Source organism: Ooceraea biroi, chromosome 5 (assembly GCF_003672135.1).
Source record: "Ooceraea biroi isolate clonal line C1 chromosome 5, Obir_v5.4, whole genome shotgun sequence".
NCBI lineage: Eukaryota > Metazoa > Arthropoda > Insecta > Hymenoptera > Formicidae > Ooceraea > Ooceraea biroi.
Window position 1 is genome coordinate 10,288,702 of NC_039510.1, and position 18,975 is coordinate 10,307,676.

Consider the following 18,975-nt stretch of genomic DNA (forward strand, 5'->3'; position numbering starts at 1 on the left):
GAAGATCCGCAGGCGGAGAGCGAAAATCTATTTTGCGATTCTTGCGACGAAGCACGTGTCCGGTCATATCTCGTTCCGGATACATGTATGTATATGCTCGGCGATATACACGAAAATAAAACGGCGCGGGCGCTCCAAAGAAATTTAATGGAGCGCATCTATCCGAAAAACATCGCCTCGCCGAGTATTTATACCGGCACGGACAAGTGATTGACTTATTGCGGGCGACGCGACGCCTGTAACTCGTTCCCGACGACGACGACGATTTGTTAGTCGTTAAAACAGAAAGAAAGAACGCAATCGTGATATCTAAAAATACGGATTTCAGGAATGCGTGAAAGCGCAAGGAGAGAAAGAGAGAGAGAAAGATAAAACATTTTACAGATTTATTTCACTGTAAATCGCGACACGTTACCTGTTGCGCGGCACGCTGAACCAGTATTCGGGACGCAGCTTCTTCTTGCCGTAGCTCATAATTGGCGTCGATCGCGGTATCTTCTTATCCTTTGGTCTGCCGGTTCGCAGCCTCAGATAGAGCGGCGGGTCCTCGCAAGAACGTGCAGGTCGTGGGATCAGTTCTGCGTAATACGGGAGGCATTTATCAATATAGATTTCAAGGTACTCGATTAACACAAGTTTTATAATTGGCAGGGATTTATCTTTACATCTTTAGTCGGCGAATCTAAGTAACAGGTGCGATTCGCGATTTTATCATAATGAATATCTTGTCGTTGCGATAAGAGAAGCTTGGTTATTATTTCAGATTATTATTCCACAAACGTCCTTAGGAACTATCCATAAAAATCACACGTAAACACACAAATATATACATATGTACAGATCGAAAACACGAATAAGAGATGGAAGACGAGGCAAGCACATTAAAAGAGAACAGAGAGTGTAAGTCGGAGTAAGAATTATCGTGTAAAAGGAATAACGGTAATAATAACGATAGCCGCAATAGTCGTATGTCCAATAGTAACGTATACGGATATCGTAAAAAAGAGTTTTTCTTACAAAATGCACGTGCAGTAAAAAACGGTGATGAAATCGAAGTAACCATTACAGAGCGACGCAGCGTGTAGTCGTCCGCAAGTTACGCAAATCATGTTTAATGCATGGCAGTAAACTCGGGGAAACGGACAAAAATAATTTTACATAGGCAGACGCTCGACATAAAGACGCCAAATAAACAACTGGGAGTTTGTGACACAAGGAGAAGAGCAAGCTAATACTGTATGAACCTACCGAGACCTTCGAGTTCGGGAAAATTAGGTGCTTGGACTAGAGGGGCAACAGAAACAAATGACATTACTGCATTAGTATGAATCTATTGCTAGCTAAATGATGAAACCCGTTGTGCTGATCTAAAATAGATGAAACATTACTGGAACGAAAGAAACAGAGGGATATGACTGAGAGAGCGATCACAAGAGCAGAGATATAACAATTAATGCTAAAGTCTACAACAATCGAGCATGAAGAGATATAGTTTCGCTTAGAATGGTTATTATAGATTGTTCGATTATTATAGATTAATATATGAGACTTGAAATTCGAAGCTGAATACGCTTCGGAGTAGAATTAAAACATTGGATATCATGGTAAACAAGACGCGCGCTCGTTGCATGCAATGGGTCGCACAAAGGGTTTCAAGATTCTGGAGATGTATTTGTACATATATGTATACTGCTTTCATAAAGAAATATCTGTTATAAAAGTTCTCTCGTCTTCACTCGAAACTTTACACTAAGACGTCGTCTGTCGAAACATGTACTTAACGTATCAGTCACATCGGAATACAAATCAAGTGGAAGATGATCACAAATGGACAGTTATCAAAAAGATCTTTTATAGAACGTACATTGCTCTTTTCCCCGCAACAGTCAAGAAATAGTCGACAAAAATATCGAAAAAGAGCGGTAATTGTTCACTTGGTGAAATGACGTACAAAACTAATAATGACAAACAAGTATAATCCAAAATAATAAAACACTACTTCAATGTAACACCAAGATAAGCGCATTTGATTACTGTAATCCCAGGTTCGCCTGATGCAAAACGATTAACGGAGTTTAGAGAGAATTTCGAAAAAAAAAAAAAACATAAAAAAACATTACTTTCTACATAATAATTTATAGCCAAAGGCGCTCGGATCCCTAAGACAAGGGACAAAAAACTTGGCAAAACAACAACTGTTTAAAAAGCTATCTATATGCGTTCGGGCAAGTGCAGTGCGTGATATACTAATCCCGTTTGCTATCCTTATCCTCATCCTCATCCTCATCATCACCGTCATCATCACTGGTTAACTCCCTTCCATCGGTATATAACGGTATATCGGTCGGTATCAAAAAACATGATGTACAGAAAGTAATAGTGATGAGTAATCGTGTTTTGTGTGTAAAAGGAGTCTATTGGAATACACGTTGACGATTATTAAACTGTCCATTCCGATAAGAACACGAAATACATTATGGGTAACGTCTCTATGCGATCGCGATACTTACTGTCGAAACTCACAAACAATTCCGGCATATCGTCGACCGAGACCATACTGCGATAATCCAATCGCGGTGGCGCCGCCGAGGTTTTGCTACCCCGACTGCTGTCGACGCTGCTGCTGCCGGAGGACGTCAAGGGTTGCTGCCTGATGAAGGTGCCGACGGAAGAGCGTCTGAAAGAAAATTAATGAATAAATATTGTTGTAAAAAGAAGAAGCGAAACATTTTCTGGTGAAACAACATTCCATAACGCTTCTGAATGACAAGTACAAGTGTCAGTTGCCTCAATCATCAGATATATCTGACTGAGGTGTCGACAACACGTCGATTCTGCACATCCTCGTAGTTCAGAAGCGCGAGATATGCAGTAACACATAAATGAAACAACAATAGGGATTAACAATCAAGGTGGATCTGGTATAATACATGGCGAATAAATCATGTCGCTGCTTGGAGGTACTAAACATTGTGTTAAGTTGATCGTGTGTTGGGGCTGTAAGCGGTCTGGAGAGAGTAGTATCGGCAGTGTCCGCGTAGCCCGAGTCTTTCTCGGCGAATAGCGTGATTTACCTGAAAGCAGGAGCCCTCAATCCCAGAGTGTCTTGAAAATTAAAAAGTAAGAACGAAACAATTGTGAAAGTGTGTAGGAGGAAGAAGCGTTAGAATCCCCTGGATAATTTTTCATAATTGTGAAGTGACGTGCATGATGCACGCATTATATATGTATACACAATTAATTAATTACGTACTTAATAAACACAGCATCCATTCATTTTTTAACAATTGAAATATGTTGAAAGAGGATTCTACCAAAATAAAACGTATGTACAAAACGAGACAGCAAGTATTGATTAAGTAAAAAATAGATTGAATGAAAAAATATATAGTGGGAAAAGAGGAAAGGAAAATACAACGATGCAAGGTCATGATCGGGTCCAGACTCACCCAATGAGGCCTCCTGGACCAGGTGAGAAATTGCTGGAGTCCTGGGAGAGAGAGGAGGCGGTAAGCGGTGGTGTTCCGCTCGCTCTACCGCCCCCGCCACTCTCTTCGCTGGGAGTTTTAGCAAACAGGCCCGAGCTAAAGTCACTCACCAGGTTGATCGGCGAGCTTTTTTCCACCACCATTACATATTTTTGTTAGTTACAATAGAAATTATTATAGTAAAGCGTTAGTGAGTATCAGAATTCGTGTCGAAGGCAACGTAGGCATAAATATCTAAAAATCTAAGTCACAACCGCCGCGCACGACAATTATAATTTCTTTTTTTTTATAGAGATAGCAGGAGAAACTCTATCATGTGTACCTTCATACTTAAAGATCCCTTCCATGAGTTTTGCATCGCGAAATGCTTTTCATATGTAAGAAGCCATTTTTCCTACACAATAGCTAATGTATATACTATGTTACGACAAATGAGCTTACTGATTCCGTAAACGTAAGCTTTTATAGTCGGCTCCCTTTATTTGACAAACTTAATTTTATCTATCACACAAATCGCTTTATAAAAATAGACGATGTCGACTGTACACAGTAACCTCATTTGTATTCTACATCTTCTAAATGTTAGTGAAAAGCAAAGTTAAAATAAACATCGGCAATGAGAATGTTTTTCCTTTTTTCTTTTTCCAGTAAATGCGCATCCTCGCAGGAACGTTACTCGTTCTTAACACAGGTAAATGGAAGAGTGAAAAAAAAAAATATATATATATAAAAGCGGTTGTAAAAATATTGTACATTTCAAGAGCAATTAGAACGCTAGATCGTCTTTAAGAAATTGTCGACGTAACGCATCGTAAATTGTTCACCTTGAGAAAACTTTGCTGAAAACGGAGGAGTGATGCGAATCCGCGCTGTTCGGAAGGCTCGGCACCTTATCAGAGATGGATTTGCTCTCGTCCTCCTTCTCTCCGGTTAGACCCTCCATCCAGGACAACGGATATGACAGACGTTTTAGCATCTGAGAGGGTCGGGAAACAAATATACGAAGTGTAATTGCAGACACTAAATTTTTCCGCGCTGTTTATTGTATCCTCGGATCGTCAAATATGTACCTTGTTCCGTCGAGTTTCTTGTTTGTCATCGTCCTTGTGTTCCTCATCTTTCTCAGCTTCTTCGGCGTTCCTCTCCAAGCTAAAGGACACCGAGCTAGCTTTCTTCCTGCCGTTAATAGAAGCAGAACCGGTAGTCTCCAGCGTAGTCGTGATATTCGTTGGCGCTATCGTTATCGGGGGCACCCAATCCGAGGATAAGACAATGTCCGCGTCCGAGTACACTTTTTTCGATGGCATAGGCTGAACTACCGGGACAGCTGGATTGGGATCGCGGATATCGATACCGGAATCATGGCACGACAATTTGACTAGAGATCCCTCTTCGTCCTCGGGTATGGCATTTGATTTAGCTGGCTCCGTCTGCTGCAACAGTGAATTAATCACGTTTTTTATTCAGTCATAATTTACCGATGCAAACTTTTCGTAATTCTGTGTACTACAATTTCTGGATCGAGAGATAATTACCTTATCAGAATTCAGCGAATCCTGCTGCTCATCATCCACGGAGAATGTGCCGCGATCTTTGCTAGGAACTGCCCAATGATGATCAAGCATGGAACGCCTGCGTTCCTCCAACGTTCTACTAGCCTGGCCGCCACCGCAAATTTCTTTGTCGCCATTGTCCTTCTCCTTCTCTTTGTCTTTGGTCGAGGTTAAATTCTCCTCCTGCAATGAACGGCATTTATTCGTTACATCCTATCGTATCCTATCCTCACCTTACATAACGAAACGTCGTCAATACGGCAAAAGAATATACGCACGCTTTGGAGATTGGTGGGAGTGACGAGCTCTCGCTCAAAGGCCTTCGGAAAAGCGTCGCCGTCTCTCTCGGCGCAGCTGCATACGCTCTCGCTGTCGTCGCCCGCCAATTCAGGGAAATTCTCGTCCTTGCCCGGAGATTGACATTTATGACTATCCGCTTGGGGCTTCTTCATGTAGTAGATCTCAGGCTTCTTGTCCAGTGTACCGGATTCGGCGTGGGAGACTCTCATGTGAGCGATGTCGTAATAAATCGCGGCATTGATCACAAACTCCATCGGAGCGATCACCCCGTAAGATTCCGCACCGTGCTCGATGACGAGAGGATCGGACACGTTCGGATCGAACATGACTGCATTTGGCGTGACTAGCAGTACACCGCCAACTACGCCCTAGAAAAATTTATCAACGTCTATATAATATTAAAATTATCAAACAAGATTTTTGTACGTACGTAAAAATGATCGAGAGCATTACCTGACCATCCGTAATATGCCTGACATTAATCTTTAGGAATCTTTCTCTAAACGGCTGTTCATCTTCATCCGTAGCTGCACCGGAAGTTCCGAGAGGTGTTTTTATACGCTCCATGTGGCCCGGCTTTGGCGACACTGGTCTCAGGTTGTCCAAGAGTTCTGCAAAATCCAGAGTCAGCGTTGAAAAAATGACTGCGAAATATACGCGCATTACTGACGATTACGAACTGTGTTACGAAAGCTACAATTTTTAATTGCATCACTTATTGTCGTAAAATGTTATGCTATAACAAGTACTACAAGCTTAATCTTGATTAATTTCAGGCAGTCAGTGATTAATGATGACAATCTTGATTCGCTTTATCGTTTTACAAAACGGAACAGCGTTCCGTTGTTGTCTAATAATGTTTTACGATAATGTTTTTACGAGATACTTGTGTAAGGAATGATACTTATTTAAATCCTATCAACGTTGCACGAAGTCTATGAAATGAAATCCGTTTCCAGCCAGCCGGAATTGATAACATAAAATATTTTTAAATGGTAGAAATGATACTACGTAACATCGATGGATGGAATATTCCGAAATTATTGAATTTTCGTCCATCCATATGTTTAAAGTTTTCAGTCATTCTCAATCATTTTGTCTTGATCTTAGACACAATTTTTAATCTCGTACCAAATTTTTCACTGATTCTTCAGCTTTTATCCGTTGTGTCACGCACATATGTCGCCAAACTACGTTCGTGATGTAATTGAGTTTTCCGTGTCCGACCCCACTCGAATCACAGATTACGGAAGATAAATCTACGATAAACTACAATCACGTTCAGTATCGTCCTCTTCCTTCCATGTCGTTATTACAAAAAGCGATGTAAGCTGCGCGAATGTCGCGATCGCGTGTGTATGTGGTTCACGTTGTAACGCAACTAGTGCAATATGACGACGGCGGTGATCGGCAAAACGATTGTCTTTGAAGAAGACGTAAACCTTATGTTTGAGCAAGTGTGCATAACGATCTGCTCAGCTATTGGTCCGCTTAGTGGAACAGTGAATCACGAAATTGTGTAACGTCAGAAATCAAGTTTCGCGTGTCGCTTTATTATAAGCATTAAGTTATTCTCGTATGCGCGTACGATATGAAAATTAGCTAATCATTTTCATAAGCTATATAATCATTTACATATCATTTACAATTTCAATTATCAAATCATAAAAAATTAGATACTTTTACGTACGAATATATGTATATTACGACTGATTATGTCGTTATCACAGTCGCAGAAAGAGACTCAATTTGAAACATCTGTTTCATATCTCTAAATCTGTCTCTTTTCTTCAAGATTCTGAAAAATCTTACGCGTTAATTTTTCAAGTCCGCATACTCGATCTTTGTACATTTTTTAAAATCATTCATTATCAATCACGTTAATCACTTCTAAATTATATTCGACTTTGGCTATTCCCAACCAACTCTTTTTTAGAAAATTTTTATAAAATCGGAACAGATCTCTGTTTTCAGAATAACAGATGAAAAATCAAAAGCGTTCACGATGGAAGTCTGTATCGATTTCTTGGAGACACGTTAACGCGGTGCATTAATATTCATTCGAGCAGACGACTTCGTCGTACATAGACAGATAATATCCGATATTCCACTTCTTTTTTCCATGTATTTAGCCAGGTGAATTAATCTAGCGCGTATCACGCACACGCCCGGGCGTAGCTCCTCTACGAATCCTGCTGCTACATTATTCATGCCGGCACGGCTACGCGTGTATTAAATCTGTCTTACGTATTAGCATAATGCGCAACAGGATATAGGACCACGGACGATACGTCGTCGTCCGCGGATCGTCGAGTCGGCCGAATCTGATAGGAATAAGAATGAAATCGCCATTAATTGGACGCCCCCGTGCGCGTTACGTCACAAAGAAGGAGGAAAAAAGAGCGAATCGTCCTTCGACGGCCTTTCGTTCGATGGTCTGGACTGTGTCAACTCTCTACCTAATGTAAACACACTTTAGAAGATATCAGTGTGTTTCCTTTTTCCACGCGAGTAACCGAGCGGTAAAGATTTAGCGTCCGGTCGGAATAAATGGCTGAATGATTCGATCACTTATACAGCGCTCTAAAGCGTAGAGACTTGCTAAGTTAAAATATTGAAGTGTTTTCGCGACATTTTCGTGAAAGGCGATTAAGGTTACGAGATTTGTAAGCTCAATTGTTCGTTGAATCTGAGCTCAAAGACTTTGGTCTCGGCAAACAGCTCCTGATACTCCAGTGGGGCTCGGCACCCTTCTTCTCCCTCGGATTAAGGATTAAATAAAATGTCACTTGAGAATCACCTTTTTCCTCGGGTGGTAGGTCATCCTGGGACTCGTGGTCGTGGCAAGGATCAGGACTAGGAGCATCGGTGGTCGATCCGCCTCCCGGTCGTCCTTCTCCTTTGGCCGGCACCCACAGTTGTTGGCCGGAATAAATGAAAGTACTTCCGAGCCTGTTCAATTTGCTCAGCTCGGACGGCGTCGTATCGAATCGCGCCGCCACCGACGTGAGTGTGTCCCTGTCACCCACCTGTAATTACGGAAACAAACATATCATTAAGCGTCTCAACGGGAAACGTGATCCTTCGAGGGGATTACTTTCTTCCTACGTCTAACGCTTTTTACGTATCTCGCGCGTACTACGAGCAAATGTCATCCCCTTCGTTGCGCTCGCCATGGACCGTAAATTTCAACGTTCTTAATCGAATCATTCAAATGGTTGGTCAGCGAATGTAAAACGATTTAAAGTTGATTTATCATCATGAATAAAACTGTGCGGAATTTCTAATGAAATCCTCGAATATTCCGAATCGCTTATCGATCTGAGATCTTTTTTCGACCGCGAGAGAACCGCGTGATACAATAGAATGTTGCTTCATTGCTCTTTGGACACACCCGAGTTTCTCTCCGGTATCTGTTTTCCTACGCATACGCGCCCGTAATAGCATATATGAGATCATTAGCTCATTTACATAAGCCGGCAGAAATCGTGCGCTGGAGAGTATCGGCCAAATGGAAAATTGAATTTCTCAGAAAAAGAACCTCGACACGCGGTTGATCTGCGCGGTATGCTTCTTGCAAATTTGCATGCAACGACCTGCAAAGGAGACTCTGAGAGACGCAACAATATTACTTCGATGTGGCGCGACCGAGCTATTTGTCGCGATTGCTCTCTTCCTGAAGAGGCTTTGCCGGGGCTACAGGGTCGGTATAATTCAATTAAAAAGCTCATCTTCGCGCGAGTGGACGCTAATCTCACCGACGGAGTCCGCAATTCTCCACGAACACCGACGGAAAATAGGGTCTCCAACGTTTAAAACGCGATTTATGTCCCGCCGGGAAATTCGTTAATTATTCCGCGACACTTCAACCCTCTCTCTTCAATTGCGCGTTGTCTACCGCTTCCCGAGTGCCCTCGTAATTCCATTAGGTACCGTGACACAGGAATCTTGCTTCGCTATTATCATTTTTTCAGTCAAGTCTCCCTAGAGCTTGAGCCTTAATTGCTCGTACGAGCAATTAAGCTATTTATTTCTGAAGCAGTCCAACACAAAACATAATTTTTTGACAGAGAGCTTACGTACGTTGCAACCGTGCTCTCTTTTATTATTTTCAAATGGAATTTCCAGACGTGATTTTTATTATTACAATTTTACTTTTTCGTAATTTCCTCAGTAATTCCTTGATAGATTTTACAAATAATTACTTTGATAATGCTTTAACAATTTTTTATTTCTTATTCCTTCAATGTCCGATATAAAATATCTCTTCTGAAAGGTATTTTGTTATTATAATTGATACATCTTATTAAGAGACTCTTTTTTTATACCTTTTCGAGTATCTTTTATTTGCAAGAATCTTTCTCTTTGATAATGAATTATTTTCTAAATAATTGAACACAGAATATTATTCATACAGTTTTCATCCTACTATCGACTTTCGATATCCTTGATTCCGGACAGGACGATCGAGATTAGATCAAGGCCTCTCCTCCCGTTCGCGTCGACCGGTGCGACCGAACGAGAGAAAGAGAACGGCTATTCCATCGGCAAAGATCAGACGTGTGGGCGGTTGAAAAAGACGGAGGGAGGAAAAAGAAAGATCGATTAAAACTGGCAAAAAGCGAGAATCATAGTGATGAAGCTGACGAGGAAGGCAGAGAAAAAGTAGCAGCGACAGCAGCGGCGAGACGAGAAAAGGGGATAAAGAGAGAGGGATGTTTCCGGAAACCGCCAAGAGCAAGAAGGCGAGCGAGGTGGCCATTGTTTCAGTTTCCGCATCTTTTAGCCGTGGCTTTATAGTCCTCATCTTTGTTTTCGCTCGCTGAGAGCTACCGGACCACGAAGAATCTCTCGCGAGCGAGAGCAAAACTCCCGTTATCCTCATCTTTCTGCTCCTCTCTCATCTCTCATCTCGCCGATCTGCCTCTATAGCCGCGGGTTGCCAGACTGTCGTCTGCTAACCGCGCACCGTTGCACCTTCTTGTGTGATAAAAAAACGAAATTGTCATTTTTCAACGTATGCGATTACGATAGGTATAATTGGAATCGCTGACTGGGGAAAGATGGAAGAAATTATCAGATTGTCAACGTTGATCGATCAACGGGTTGCAAAGAAGTCAGAACGAGTAACACAAGTTGAGCTCTAATAGAGAGCAGGAATTGCAACCACTGTGGTTATCACGACAGGAATTCTACGGGCCACAGCGATTTCATTGCTGAGAATTACTAATCGTCAACTTCACTAGGAGATTAAAATTTTTTTAAATCCTGAGACATTTTTATTTCTCGCTATTATTAATTGTATCAGGATATGCTAATCTTGAAGAAATGTTTGACACGTGTGATGCTAATATGATACTAATACATCTCATCGATTCAAAACACAATCAATGCTCAGAAATTTGTATCACACACTGATTACAATTTTATACATACAGTTTAGATTACGTTACGTAAGATTAAATTACTAACGATCTTTCCTGCCTATTGCTAGAAAGGAACTTTGAGATCTCCGCCAAAGTTGCCGGAAGGGGATCGAATGGAATGCACCATGATGGCATCAAGCTAGACTACCTCAAACTCCCCGAAACTCCACTTTGCTCTATTCGCTCCGGAGGGAACCAGGAAGTGCAGCTTGTGCAACAACTCCATTTCCTCATCGGATAAACGTCGCGGACTTGCACTCCTTGGAGCGTGCCTTTCACAGAATTAGGAACGGGTTAAGGTTATAAGGAAGCGAGATAGAAGGATGCTTTCTTCCTGAAGTGCCGTTCGGTCGAGAAATTTCCCTCGAGGCCTGTGTAACACGTATGGAAATTGGTAATCGAAATTGGCGATCGATTCGACAGTTGCATAGGAAATAATGCAAAATATGTGATAAATAACATTTTTAATCAAAAGTTTCATCGTATCGTTATTTATCGTAAAACTATACGACTATACGAAAATTGAGAAAATTACGCGTGTTTGTCTTCCAAGTCGCGTAACGGTTCAAAAAAGTACCGTATTATTGTCGTAGTACTGTATTAAACAATTTTAATTGAAATGACGCGGAGACTGCGTCCTTAGAAAAACTCAAGCTGCAACGTACACGTAACGCTCGTTATTCCACCACATCCCGTTAGGTCTTATCGCAGCTATATTTTAGTTATAATTAGCCGAGACTTTTTCTTATATAAAAAGATTCTTGTTTTCTTATATCAATAAGTTTTACTCATTACGTATTCATAATAAAATCATAATAAAATCTCAGAAACCGTAGTTCAATATTTCCGTCTTACGCGACGAACAAATAGTTACGTTATGCCACGTGTTTATACGCTGGAAGGATCGCGGATATTTATACAATCGAGCAAAGGTTACATTCGTTCTCCTTGGCACCTAATCGTCTTGCCCCGGCTCTCGATTGCCTGTTGGCATGGTGCAAGTGCATCGTCACATACCAGAGCTTAATATGCACTCAATTATGGCGCTTACCACCATACATATGTACGCACTTACCGTGTACGCAATGGTGTTAATGGGCTGCGAGACGCGACCGTGCTTCTTCTCCTGCGTCGTGGAACCATCTCTGCTCTCGTTATCGGAGTCTGTGCAGAAGAAGCAGTTTATTAAGTCACGTTACGTCCTTGAACGGTGTGTTGATAAACAAAGTATCTCTGATGTAAGACACATATGCATTTATCTCATGATCGTATTTCACTTTATTTATAAAACTCCGTAGCGGAGCATTTGCAAGAATTGGAATCTAGATTATTTTCACTCATTTCGTAATGCCAAGAGATAGCGGAGGAAAGAATTTATATTCATCCTATTTCCTCAGTAAGTTTAGATAAGTTTCAAACAACGTAATGCAGTAACCGAGAGATAATACATTATTGTCATGAGAATGTAACGAAGATAAATAAAACATTACTTTGCCAAGAATGCAGATAAATATAACGTAAAAAACACGTACGTCATTTGCGCAACGAAATATTTTTCCGAGACAACAGCGAACCTTTATCAAGTCGGTGTATCAAAGTCAATCGCTGTTATCAATGTCAAGAGAGAGAAAGAGAGAGAGAGAAAAAACGGGAGAAAAAAGTGGAAAAATTATCACGATACACGAGATTACGTGTCTCTCACATTCGTGGAGATAAGTAAATTTAAATTTAATTTCTGCGATCCGCCTACCCGGCTGCATTACTCACCGTCAGTGCAATCGGTTGCACCACGGCGAGCGCACAGACGACCCGATGATAAACGAAGCAGCAGCCACGTGACGGTTCACGCAAAAGTCATTCCGGGGGGTGAACCCAGCTACGCGCTGGGCAAACGCGGTTAATCATTGTCAACTTAAAACATTCGCTCGGTAGCGTATACCCGGACATCGCGCAACACTTGAAAACAAGCGCAATAGAAAAACGAGATTGGAACGTGACGCTCCTCACGTCGTCGTCGCAATGTTTTTCGAGTTCGCGTTCCTTTGAAGCCCATCTTGTTGCTTCGGCAAGATGATGCGAAAATGTTCTTTTAATAAATTTCATTATCTATTTAATTAATCACTTAATTACCTACATCATCCACGAAACGTAACGCCGACACAAGTTTAAACCTTCTCGATTGAATTACATGTCATATCGATCGGTTTAAAGAGAGACAAGGGGAGTCTCGGCTGAGAAAATTGATTTTACCAAAACCGAGTGTGAAATATTATTATATAATATTTTGAAAAATCAATCCAGGCTGCGCGCGTAACTTAACGAGCGCGTGATTGGTATAATTGCAAGCGCTATTAAAAGCGCCAATGTCAGATTACGCATATATCATAATTGAACGGCCTACTATTTCTATTCCTACTACCCGTCGCGACGGTCGAGGGAATAACAATACATTTTCTCTATTATGTTGCACAAGTGAGCGTGACAAGAGTAACAAAGATTCGCGCGGGACGACGGATCTGAAAGGTTTGTTTTTCTCCGTGACCTTCGATAAATGATTCAGACACTTTGTTCAATTTCAACCGATGTTTAATTCGCGCCATTGTGCAATAACGTCGGCGTGGACGTTATTTTAACCGGGCAGGTCGGCGTGACGTGTATCCGACGCTTCTACAGATTTGCATATTTCATCGCCCGACAGTCTCACACGTCGCCGTCGCAGACCGTCATTCCGATTCGCACGTGTGAAATTAATTAATATTGATCGGGACGGTCGACAGAAGCGGAACAAACTGACTCTCTGAATGAGTTCCTTCTTCAATTCTTCAAATCCCGCTCCGAGCGTCTCTTTATTCAAGTGTTACATCCTGCTAACCAAACCTATACATCTATCAAGAATGAATTTGTATTCGTTGCAAAAAGTTGAGAAAAAGAGAGATTTTCACCAGCAAAGAAAAATTTTCCTCGCTCTCGGAACGAGGTTTGTGTCGCGCGGAGAATTAAAATTAATCAAATCCACACCGTCGGGCTGCAAACAAAATGAGACTTAGAGACGGGTGACGGAATTGTTGCGCGCGGTTTTACACCTCGTCGTAAAACACGCGTGCTCACTTAAAAGCATTTCACCGCTGCGCGCGACACAATTCCCCCCCCCCTTCCCCTCCCTGCCCCGCCGCCGCGTTTATTTTCCGCGTTATACCTGTACTCGAGGAGTGCTGCAGGCCGCTCAGGAAGACCTGCGAATCCCCTTGCGCCACGTAATACACGACATAGTCGTGAAACTCCTTCTCGTAGATGTGAACGTTGCTCGGTTCGTATTCCGCGTATTCCCACTGCGAGCCCATCATTACCGCAACGTCAAGTTCCATCGTCATCGACATCGCTGTACGCGGATCATCGCCGCGTAGTTTGTTGTCCTGTTTCAGAACTCGCAAACCAACTGGCGCCGTTTGCCACTGAATCCATTTGCGCAAGCGCCGATTGATGCTTCCCCGCACCGACCGCCGCGCCGATTGGTCGGTAATCGGCGGAGTAACGTACGGAGACACTGCCGTTCGTAATTGATATTATAGGTTATCCGATTTTGATGCGAAGTCTAATTACAGCGGAATGTGGAAAACAGAGCGATGTTTTTCTACTTCTCGGTTTATATCCCGAAGTTGATGCGCAGATGTTCAACAGTCAATAACAGCTAATCATGTCTCACTGCTATATGCATTATTCCTGTTATCAACAACTTTTGCGCGTCGGTTATCGGTAGAGTAACACAATCTGTACATACACGAGGACGTAACGTAACGAAACGTAATAATCGGCACTTTATGATGACGAATATATTAAGAGTTCCCGCATCGCAAAGATCTGACCAAGAGAGAAGTGTAATAAATCGCAGGCGGATTTTCTGCGACGAACCTGCATTCGAGTGACGCAACACGCGGTTCGTAGTCCGCGTTCCGCGCGTCAAACTACAAACCGGAAAGTTTTCATGACAAATGCGCGCAGGATCTTGGATCGTATACTCGTGGAACTCGTGAGAACTTAATTAGATGATCGCGCGTTTACCAACAAAGCTGCGTCCCGCAGCGTACTGCGCGAAGGCGAGATCGCGTCGCTCGTTCGCGGTTCGACGGCAGAGCTTGCAGCACTTATCGCGCGAGGCTGATAATGCAATAATGCGGCACAACGTAATGAGAATCCAGCTGCGTGTCAGCGTGCTCGCAATCCCCGGCGAGGCAAACGTCAGCCGCGCACGAGCGAAACTGTGAGCGAGAGGTGTCACGATCACGTGAATGATTAACGCGCGCGCGGACGCGGGCCCGATGACGGGCCCGTCCGTCGCCGTTCGGTAACGATCGGGCGAGACAATCGTCGCGTGTCCGGCTACCGAGTGACACCGACGTTTGTCGATCGTGCACGGTGCAGGACGAGCATTCGCGAATCGCGATAGCGGATGCGACATCGGGCGAGCGGCAGTCGCGACTTCGGGTTCGGCTCCGACTTCGCTGTGACGTTCGTGTCACATCGGCCGCCATGATGCATCGGCCTGACGTCGCGCTTGGCGGGACTATTCGATCGCGCTTCTTATCAGAAGCATCGACGCATTACGCCCATCACGATTAATCGCAATATCAATCTGCGGATTCTCGGAACGAGATATCGACGATCCGCCGAGCGAGCGGATCCCGATCGCGAAGCGGCGGCTTCGCAAACTTTTCTCACGAATCGGCACTTTGGAGTGCGATAACTTACGTTAAGTGATAAAGGTCCTATTAATAACTTGATGCAGATTGGCGATAGGCTTGACCTCATCATGTCATCTTTGTTGAAAAAAAGTATCGAGAGATTTTCGAGGGATTGTTCAGATAACTGCTGTGTCACACCTGACGAGATGCGTTCGATATATTCTAACGCTAGTCACCATATCGAGCTGTAGCGAATATGTAAATAAAAAATATATAAAGCAATTTTTTATTACTTCTGAACGTCACGTCACGCGTCACGTTATATCAAATTGATGGCACTGCATAGTGCTGAAAATATTATTGCAACTTTACTTATTTTAAACAGGAAACTACCGCCGCCGTACGTGATTAAAATAGAAACGCGTCGCTGGATTCGCTCTCTGATCGAATCTCGATTTTCGTCGTCAATGTCACTTATGTCGTTTCAAGAGTAATGGAGAGCTAGACATGCTCATTTCGTCTAGTCATACAGTAGATGCTGCGTTAAAAGAAATAAGGCGGAATATTCAAACACGCGTCGAGTTAAAGCTTAAAAAAAGGCGATATTAGACGTTTATAAATCACGATGGATATCTTTTTGTCAATGCCGAGAAGTTTTCGCCGACACGTTATTTGTTCGTCGCCACGCGCATTCCGGCTTCGCCGCTTCCGAGAAACCCTTGTAGTCTCACTTGTATTCACAGGCTGATAGAGTGTTCGTGCATCGTGTAATCAGAAATAAACGTTTGCATAGCCTATGCGCAACCGGTGTCGTTACAATGTAAACAGTTGCACATGCGCGCACATTCGCCGAGTGCTCCTCGATAAAAACGTCGATGCAAATCTGTATCGCGTTGTCGAGTACAACTGCTTCCGATTCCTTGGTAGACTATTCTTCTTATGGGATAATTCTAATTGAAATCCTCTCGAAAAGTAAATCGGTAAACGGAGAAATCGATAATAATAATAAATAGTAATAATAATAAATAATAAAATAACGCAAAAGTCGATATAATCCGAAAAAAATGAATAAAATTTAATGATCAATACCTATAACATGAAATGTTGAACGATGATTCTATTTGAGATAATTATATAAACCGGTTTAATACAATTTTGATAAATTGCCTCAAAAATGATAAAAAAGTTTATGATAAAACGATTTACGATAATCCGGAATCGAATCTTTATCGAGTTACGTAGTATTTCTCAGTATCAGAGTATTTCTCAGACGTGCAATTTCGCATACGGCTGGCGCAAGTAATGAGATAAGTTTCCAGCGATAGTTAGAAACAATTGTCCTTTGGCGAACCCTTGGCACCCATTAAAGCCGCGCGCGCGCGCCACGTGTACCAGACGCATGATTTAAATGTTTACGCTGGTATCTGGGTTATTTGCATGCTTGAATCGGAGTTATTATAATACATTAGGGAACCATCGAGACAGGATCTAAATTTCTATGGCAGTTTTGCATTTGCGCAGAATGGAACACGACGCTCGGACGATAGTGCTTTAAGACGCTATTCTCGAATTTACATTCGTCACGCGATAAGCAATATATAGGTACACGTAAATAATAAGATAAAGCATGAGAAAAATTATGTATGAAACTAAAATATTTAAACGTCAAGTCGTATTCTTCTTTTCCAATATGTTTTACAATTATTATTCAATGCAGTTGAACGTTGACCAGTACACGCGGTAAAAGAGTCGATAGATAAACATTAGGTTCGTTCAAAGATTAATCTATCGTCCCAGCTTGCGTAAGAAAACAAACTTTTAAATTATGTATTGTTCTTGAATTATTCATCCCGATTAAGAAATGAACCGCAGTCGACAACACAGACAAAACCCCATACTGCTCGTTTTGCCACTCGCATGTATAATCCAGATGTGCGTTCTGTTCAGCGGAAATACTGTTTCATCAATTATCGCATCATTTTATCCCTTAATCCCACGCAAATAGTTCCACGTTAATTAGTCTTCATTAAAGTGCGCGTTGATTCAAAGTATGCGCAAGATAGGGCGATCGATCACACGTGGCACTCTTGTGCCACTTTGAGAAAGTAAGTCAATGTAACTTGCCCGAGTAAGGTTGCGCGCGGCTGATTCCTCGGCCCGGGATCCCGAGACCTTCGTTCGTCTAAGACCGCGTCATCACGGTCAACCTCTTTGATTCGACAGTTTGGAGACGTCGCCCGGAACTTCCGCATGGCATATGTATCGCGAATCATTGAGTACATGAATATACGCGTGACATTGACGGATAGTTTTTTCGCTTGTCTCCACACGACACGGTACGTTAAATGGAATAGAAAGACGTCACGACGCATCCTTCAGTAGTAAGAAAAATGCGTTTCTTTAGTGTGAATCGCGCACTTATGCATTTATAATCTGCACTTTCAAGATTGGTACGATATTACTCCGGACAAAAAGATAATGATCTTTTATGATACTCTTATAAAAGACATTAATGCCTTTCTTGAAACGAACGGAATGAATGGAATCTATACAAAGTCAACAAGTTCCACGTAATCCGACTGTTAACTTTACAATTATTTCAGTTTCAGATAATGAGGTATGCTTACCTTTCGAGAGCTTATCCACAGATTCGAAGCGTCCTTCGACCTTGTTCCGCAAAGAATCCAAATCGAAGGGTGCCGTAAATCCATGATCCACGCTGCGGCTTTTGCTCCTGTAATAGAGTAAACGTGATCGTTAATTAACTTTGCTCTCGTTGATATCCCAAGCTCGTGGCGCAACAAATTTGATTGAGCAAAGTGGAATCTGTAGAAATAGCTGGAAAGAGATGGAATAAAACGAGGATATACCGAGAGATGCAATCCATTTCAGGCACTTGTTCAAAATGAATTCGAAATCTCTCACAATTTCTACAAAATTGCAAGATACTGAAGAAAACGTGAAATTTTTCGAAAAAGGATACAAGATATTGATTTGAGACCATAATTGAAATAATTGAAATGTCACAAGTTCACTACGAAAGATCACAAATGCACAAAATATACCAAGATTATATTGTGATAGGTCAAGGATATTTCTATTCGCGATTTACGTCCTTGAAATGGGATCAGGTTGTGGGCGCGGTCTGAAATTAAGTTGAGAGCGTCCACTTGCTCTGGCGACTTATTCTCGCAGAACGTACATGTGCTAGACGCTAATAGTTTGGCGCGGTACTATTTGTAAACGCTCAGGTGTAGAGGCAATTTTGCGGCGCCATAACAAAACGCAATTTCACGATGCAACGAACCATGCGCACCGCGCGAGTTACCTCCGCAAGTCGGACAGTCTACGAGCGCGTGGCCGACGAAGATAAAGCCCGTTGAAATTTCTGCAAATGGCCCTGAATAACGTGACATAGTGCAACGCGTCATGAAACGGGGGCAAACAAAACATGAATGAAAAAGTCGGTGAATGAACCTGCGTTATATCGTAGCAACAGGATCGACCAGTAACATTCCAGCGCTGCGTG

General features: G+C 42.3%; 1 protein-coding gene across 17 annotated transcripts in view; it reads right to left on the reverse strand.

Moving 5' to 3' along the window:
* LOC105281199 (TLD domain-containing protein 2) overlaps positions 1-18,975 on the reverse strand; it is a 101,888-nt gene that overhangs the window by 21,975 nt on the left and 60,938 nt on the right. For 7 of the 17 annotated variants that reach the window (XM_020032221.2, XM_020032219.2, XM_020032218.2 and 4 more), the window contains 12 exons: positions 18,074-18,180; positions 11,843-11,931; positions 8,142-8,370; positions 5,795-5,952; positions 5,320-5,709; positions 5,024-5,224; positions 4,559-4,921; positions 4,313-4,464; positions 3,450-3,614; positions 2,511-2,677; positions 1,249-1,284; positions 416-578 (listed from right to left, as the gene is read on the reverse strand). In XM_020032221.2, coding sequence (XP_019887780.1) covers positions 416-578; positions 1,249-1,284; positions 2,511-2,677; positions 3,450-3,614; positions 4,313-4,464; positions 4,559-4,921; positions 5,024-5,224; positions 5,320-5,709; positions 5,795-5,952; positions 8,142-8,370; positions 11,843-11,931; positions 18,074-18,180 — 2,220 coding nt within the window. Of the gene's footprint in view, positions 1-415; positions 579-1,248; positions 1,285-2,510; positions 2,678-3,449; positions 3,615-4,312; positions 4,465-4,558; positions 4,922-5,023; positions 5,225-5,319; positions 5,710-5,794; positions 5,953-8,141; positions 8,371-11,842; positions 11,932-13,963; positions 14,959-18,073; positions 18,181-18,975 lie in introns of those variants that run through there. The other 10 variants (XM_026969527.1, XM_011342265.3, XM_011342262.3 and 7 more) reach the window with 7 other exon arrangements.